This window comes from Nelumbo lutea, chromosome 1 (assembly GCF_056320005.1).
Source record: "Nelumbo lutea isolate HS-2025 chromosome 1, American lotus-T2T, whole genome shotgun sequence".
In the NCBI taxonomy this organism is placed as follows: Eukaryota; Viridiplantae; Streptophyta; class Magnoliopsida; order Proteales; family Nelumbonaceae; genus Nelumbo; species Nelumbo lutea.
The window spans coordinates 199,814,607-199,821,891 of NC_142684.1; the positions used below are offsets into that span (position 1 = coordinate 199,814,607).

Below are 7,285 nucleotides of genomic sequence, written 5' to 3' on the forward strand. Positions count from 1 at the left end.
TTTCAAGGTGTTTCAAATTTTCTATAACGACATCGCTGATATCGAAAGATCAACACTTTGATCAAGCAAAAACATCTACGTGTGGTCATAACACATATAAGCTCATGGCGACCGTAATCTGTTCGTGCCCACTGCCCACCCACGTAAAAGAGGTTGAATCTCCTCGCTATATATGTATATATATATATATATATTTTTTTTTTTTTTTTCTGTAGTCAAGTTCTCATCAATGCCAACCAAACTACGCGTTTGGACTTGTGATTTGTGAAGGTGACCCAGAAAAACAAAGTTGAAAAACCCACAATAAGTCCCTCAAAATATTGAAGTCAAAGATGAGGCAACATGGCATCCAAATAACTTATTTGATGCTACTGCCTTCCTTTTAATTATATTATGTATGTGTCAAGGAAATTGTTACATATATATAGATATCAGCTCACAGCCTGTCATGGATTCCTTCCAATTTATCCTATATAAAGGTAACCATTAATTCCCCCTTACACACAGAAAGCCTAGCTCGAGGTTGTTGCTGGTTGTTCAGGGAAGCCTGTTTAATGGCAACGATCACCACAATAACGCTTAGTCTGTTTCTGTTATTCCTACCCTTCACTTGTTTAATTCTCTCTGCTGCTGCATCCCACGATGTCCCCGGCGGTGTAAATTGGTGGTGCAACAGAACCCCGTACCCTGATGCTTGCAAATCTTCCATGAACCATGATCCTCGCTCTAATGCTCCGAAAAGAAAACATGAATTTCGAAAGATGTCGCTGCAAGCTGCCATGGAGCGTGCTCTTCGTGCCGAGAGCCACACCAAGTGGCTCGGTCCGAAATGCCGTAATAAGCGAGAGAAGGTCGCTTGGGCTGACTGTTTGCAGCTTTACCAGAATACTGTTCTCCAACTCAACACCACTCTCAACCCGTATAGCAGATACACTGACGTCGATGTCCAAACATGGCTTAGCACGGCCCTTACAAACCTTGAGACCTGCAAGACTGGTTTCATTGAGCTCGGGGTTTTAGATTTTATGTTGCCTCTCATGTCCAACAATGTCTCCAAGCTGATTAGCAATACATTGGCGATCAATAACAATGCTACTACAACCCAGAACCAAAGTTACACAGGAGGGTACCCGAGTTGGGTATCGGCTGGTGATCGGAAGCTCTTGCAGTCATCTTCTCCGGCTTCACAAGCAAACATTGTGGTCGCACAAGATGGGTCCCGAAATTTCCGCACCATTAAAGAGGCTTTGAGTGCTGTTTCGCAGCAAAGGACAGGAAGCGGAAGGTTTATAATTTATGTGAAGAAAGGTGTTTACATCGAGAATCTTGAGATTGGAAGCAGCTTACAAAATATCATGCTCGTCGGGGATGGCATGAGGAACACGATTATCACCGGTAGCAGGAGCGTCGGAGGAGGTTCCACCACCTTCAACTCTGCAACTGTTGGTAAGGGAACTGAATTAGTTTAATTATCTCTTAATTTCTAGCAATTACATTAATTTAACATCGATCATAAAGAAATGGTGGAACACTAAGACATGATCATAGCTAGCCATCCAATTAATTGCATGCCCAGGTTACGTTATTTCTGATGATTATCACCCGATTACTAACTTTCCTGTAATTTTATGGTTATGTATCAGCGGTCACCGGGCAAGGATTCATCGCAATGGGCATTACATTCCGTAACACGGCCGGTCCAGAAAACCATCAAGCAGTGGCACTACGATCAGGCTCTGATCTGTCTGTCTTCTACCGTTGTGGCTTTGAAGGATATCAGGATACGCTATACGTCCACTCTCAAAGACAGTTCTACAAAGAATGCTATATATATGGCACAGTCGATTTTATCTTTGGAAATGCTGCTGTAGTTTTACAAAACTGCATGATCTTTGCAAGAAGGCCAATGGACAACCAAAACAATGTGGTAACGGCGCAGGGACGAACAGATCCCAACCAAAACACTGGGATTTCAATCCACAATTCGAGAATCATGGGTTCATCAGATCTGGTGCCAGTGCTGAGCTCATTCAAGACATTCTTGGGACGACCATGGAAGGAATATTCTCGAACCGTCTATCTGACGTCATATATCGACACATTGGTCGATCCTGCTGGATGGTTGGAATGGAGTGGTAATTTTGCTTTGGATACGTTGTACTATGGGGAGTATAAAAACTACGGGCCAGGTTCTTCGACAGCAAATAGAGTCAATTGGGGTGGTTATCGCGTTATAACCAAATCATCTGAAGCTTCACAGTTCACCGTAGGGAAGTTTATTTCCGGCGATTCCTGGTTACCTGCAACATGTGTGCCGTTCAAATCGGGCCTCTGAAACACTTCAATATTTCTTAATAACCTGTATGTGGATCAACGTTCAATTCTTACCCGAATGTTTGACGAGTCTGCAACATGTGGCTCGAACGGAGAAGAGAAGAAAGGGAAGATGATAAATGGATTTCCTCTATCCTTTCATTTACGAGAGTTGGGAGAGAGAAAGAATAAGAGAGTACGGTGAGGGAGAGGAAAAGAAGAGAAGAAAGGGAAAACAATAGGTTAAATAGGTTTTAAGAGAAAAATGGCAAAAAAAAAAAAAGAAAATTGAACAAATTTAGTAGGGTATTTTGGTAATTTAACGCATTCCATCATCTAACTAACGGTCAAGGGGGGTTTTTGTTTCATGGTCATAGTACAGGGGGTCTTTGTAATTTACCCTTTTTTTTAGATTAAGCCATTAAGGGGCAAGACAAAACATGGTACACGTGAGGTCTATTGCAGTTACCAAATAAGAAAAAACAAAAAAATCCTATTCAGGCCATCCAACCGAGTGACCATTCCAAATTCTCGGTAGCAAGGGTCTTTTTTTTTTGGATTTTGAGGGGGGAAAAGTTGGTCACTAAGATTTTGATTTCCATTGACAAAAAATCCCATATTCTTTTTTTAGATTTATGTGGAGACCGGGAAAAGTTCTATGTATCATTTACCCAGGTATGTGATACCCATCTCCAAGGTGTGTAAATATCTTTCCCACTTGGGGGGAAGTTGCCAACACTTGAATGAGACAAAAATGCCCCTTTTAATAATAAATTTTTATGGCTAAAATGGTCATTGCCTTATTTACATGGGAAATAAAAGAACATGGGTAAATGCATTTAACTGGATATATCTTTCTTGGGAAATACTTATCCAGGTAAATAAAATACCGAAAAGTGAACGGGCCTAATTAACATGATTATTAATTAAGAATAGGTAAAGACAAAAAAACTATTGGTGCTGCATTTTAAAGTAGTGTTTTAAAAACCGATCTAGAGGCTGAACCATTTTTGCCTTTCGGTTGCGAGCCTCTAGTTCGATCGCCAGAGTTGAATAGGTTAGACTGTGTCACATCAATGTCTATATATTTTAAGTGTATATATGTACAAATACATATTTTATCAATGGATAATGTATAATTATATTTTAGACATGATATGTGCATTATTTTATATTTAATTTATGCTTTTTAATTCAATTTTTAATTTTTTATGTATAAAAATATTAAAAGTTACAAATTGAGGTCAAAAAAGTTTTTTTTTTTCTTTGCAAAAATAGCATGGCAAGGCGCCTTTGGCTAATCTAACCTAACTTAAACATGGATGCATGCATGCATGTAGGATGTATTATTTGTGCGACTATGTATCTATAAATATATGTATTTATCTATCTATATGTATGACAATAACAATTTTAAGTTAAATCGTGAAACTTTTCAAAAAGAGTGATAATTATATCCTTTTATATATAATAATTCTAAAACTAAATTTACCTCAACCCTTGAGTCTAGTAAATAAGTAAATTTGGCAAAAATAAAATAGAGATCTTGGGCCAATCCAAATCCAAATTGAACCCAATCCAATTTAAACTTTTGAATAGGTCAGGATTAGGGTTGGGGGATTCATAACTTGGTTTGGGTTAGTGTTTCCTGTAAGTGTGCATAATGATGAATTGCAAATTATCCAAACAATTGAAATTGCACGTTTGATTACAATTGATGATTTTAAAATTGAAAGAGTGATTAATTAAATTGGTAATTTACAACGATCTAGAGATATTAGGTGGAGCTCTTATTTTAATTCAATTTGTACTACTATAAATATATGGGAGTGCAAATGTAAAAAAAAAAAATGCAAATTATTGTTTAATTTTATTTTGGATTTTACTTTCTGTCTTAACTTATTTTATTTGTACTGCAATTAAATAAAATAATCTAAAAATTGAAACAAAAATAAATCAGGATTTACACCCAAATCATTTGCACTGCCATCGTTTTGCATCAGTACAATTTTATTTGCATTGCAAACACAACCTTAAAGTTTTATGATCTGAATTCATGAGCAACAATTATAATTAACTGGATAATGGATTGCAATGTGGGTTATTTCCTACTTATTTATTCATTGAAACTTGTCATTATCATCATCATCTAAGTCTCATCCCTACCAATGTTTTAAAATCCAACCCACAAGGATGAAAGGTTGAAGACTGGACTGTTAATTTTTTATTTCCTTCTGTTTCACATCTTAACAGCTTAACCGACCAGGTCAAATGAGTCCAGTCGTGGTACATCATCTATTAGGTTTAATTTATATTTTTATCTTATTTTTAAATTCTTATAAATAAAAAAAAAACTAAGAAATTGAGATTTGAGGCAAAAAATTAGTAAAAATAGTGGGGCAAGATGCCTTCCGTCCCATGAGACATGTAGATTGCGAAAAGCTATCCAAAATAATAAAAATAAAAAAATCCACCCTAATCAAATAATTGATTGTAAAGTTAAGACCTCCATAAGTTTACATACAAATTGTAACTTGTAACCTTTGACCCATTGATCAGGTCAAGTGGTCAATAACTAAAGTCGAATGGGTTGTGACCAAATTGATGTTTTTTTTTTTCAACTGCTAGTGGGTTTGAGGTTAACCCAAATCGAAATTATGTTTGGGTAAGGGTGCAACTTGGGTGGGTTCAACCTGAACGCGGACTGATTCAGCCTGTAATTTTACATGGGCTGGGCTTAGGTTTTCAATCATCAGGCTGAGTTTGGGCTCAAAGGTTTGGGATTTTTTATTTTTAAGGTTGGATTTGGACCTAGCCTTTTGGTAGTTCAAGCCCGACCCACCTATGTACATGCATATATGGATAATAGAAACACATGTATGCATATTTGTTTGACAAATCATACACCTATGTATACTGCATACATATATACATACATTTACATTAAATTTTATTGTAGGTTAATTGACAAACCCAAGCCCGACTCGCCTATGTACATATATGCATATTTTTTTATAGACCATACATATATGTATACATGCATACATATATACATTAAATTTTATTATGGGCTGATTGACCAACCCAAGCCTAGACTGGGCCCAAGCCCAACCCATGTGCATCAAATTTCATTTTTGGCCGGACCTAAGTTGATAATTCGGGCTTGACCTTGGGCTTGGACAGGGCTCAGGCCTTATGCCCAATTCTTAGGATAGGGCCTGTATTTATAAGCTTAAACCTGGCCCAGTTTACTTGACTTGCACCCCTATGTTTGGGGTGATGGTTTTATCACTCCAATTGGCTGGATCAACAATGGTTTGCAAACATTCATCCGAACTACATGGGGTTGGTTACCTTAATCTTGCTTGGCCAATTCATTCTGTTTAATGCAAGGTTTTTAAAACCGATCCGGGGAATAAACCGGTCAGGGGTCTGGTTACCGGATTGAATGATCAGCCCGTTCTGACAAAAAATAAAAATATAGTTAAAATTGTTGAACGGTTTGACTATCTAGATCAGTGGTTTGCTGATCAAATCAACGTTTTTTGGCTAAAATCCAATTTGGTGAAAAATGAAATTGGTCACCTGATCGGTTCCTAATTTTTCCGGTCTGACCACCTGATCCAATCCAGTTTTGAAAACCATGATTTAATGCCACATCTATTGTTAAATTATGAGTTTCTAAATCAGTTTGTTACCACTTCTATTTATGACCATTTTGGGTTATCCATAGGCCCAAAACTATTATTCATAGGCCAGGCTTAGGTTGAACTTTTACTACAATATAAAATGTTTATGGGCTGAACCTGAAGCCCAGCTCATGAACAGATCTACCTTAGCCTTCTGGTCCTCTAACTTGCAATTCATCACTTCTTGTCAATGTTTTATCCCTTTATTTTCGTCATAATCATTGTCAATGTTTCAATATAATTATATGCGGTATGGGTACATACACAATTAATGGTTTACATTTACCAAGTAGCAAAATCTAAATAACAACGAGGGTGTTTTCTTCGAGACCTTCCTAATGAAAAGAATAAGTATTCCTGTTTACACCTAATATTTGTGCCCCAATTATACTTTAATGCTGTGTTTGGTTTGAAATAAAAGGTAGAGAAAATGAATGGAATTGTGGAGATTCCTGGGGTTTTGTAGCTCCTTCCTGATTTAAAGATTTTGGCTGTAATGGCTTATATCCTGTTGAGAGAGTAGGTCCGGTTTTCCAAATAGGGCAAATGGGCCAGCACTTTCTGTCGTCCGGTCGTCCCAATCGCTAGGCTCAAATCTCTCACATGTAATAAGTGTATGAAATCAAATCCGCATACGCCATTCTAAAACCTCCAGATTATTCTTATTGCAAATCGATTTGGAGATCGTGGTTTTCCACTTGCATAGCATACCCCAGTGTCAATACAAACACATTGGTTGGAGGACACGTACAGTGTGGTCTTGCATGAAGCCCACTGACTATCTTACGCGGTTTGATTTAAAATATATATATATATATATATATATACACACACTTATCTTGTTCTTCAATCACAGGTGGATTCAAGCTGAGTCAAGTCGAATATTTGATTATTTAAGTTTGATTTGCAAAAATAGTATCAGATTCAAGATTGAGTTCGATTCGAGTTAGAGACTTGAATTCGAGTTTAATTACAAGTCAAGTTTATTTTTGAAAAATAAAATTATATGTATAAAATTATTATTTTTTATTTTTTAGATAAAAAATTAAGAATTATAAATAAAAAATAAGAATCATTTCACCGGGCTCGAATTTGACTCAATTAACAAACAAATGAGTCCATATATCAAACTCGAATTCGTCTCAAAATGACTAAACTGAACTGAGCTCAAATAACTCATAAAAATCTCGACTCATGACCACCCTATCTGACAAATTCGCGATGGAGAGAATTTACGAGTTGTCATAGAAACAGACATGGATATCATATCATACATATATGCG

General features: G+C 36.7%; 1 protein-coding gene across 1 annotated transcript; it reads left to right on the forward strand.

Moving 5' to 3' along the window:
• The first annotated feature begins 554 nt into the window (after window positions 1-554).
• LOC148880312 (pectinesterase 2-like) lies at window positions 555-2,569 on the forward strand. Its single transcript, XM_088966930.1, has 2 exons — window positions 555-1,446; window positions 1,644-2,569. Exons 1-2 carry the CDS (start codon window positions 555-557, stop codon window positions 2,333-2,335), a joined length of 1,584 nt encoding a protein of 527 aa, XP_088823056.1. The 3' UTR covers window positions 2,336-2,569.
• The last annotated feature ends 4,716 nt before the right edge of the window (window positions 2,570-7,285 follow it).

Excerpts from the sequence above, each read along its gene's own strand:
- LOC148880312 (XM_088966930.1), top strand. The coding sequence starts at position 555 with ATGGCAACGATCACCACAATAACGCTTAGTCTGTTTCTGTTATTCCTA. Across the intron at positions 1,447-1,643 it reads CTTCAACTCTGCAACTGTTG|CGGTCACCGGGCAAGGATTC; the intron begins GTAAGGGAACTG and ends GTTATGTATCAG.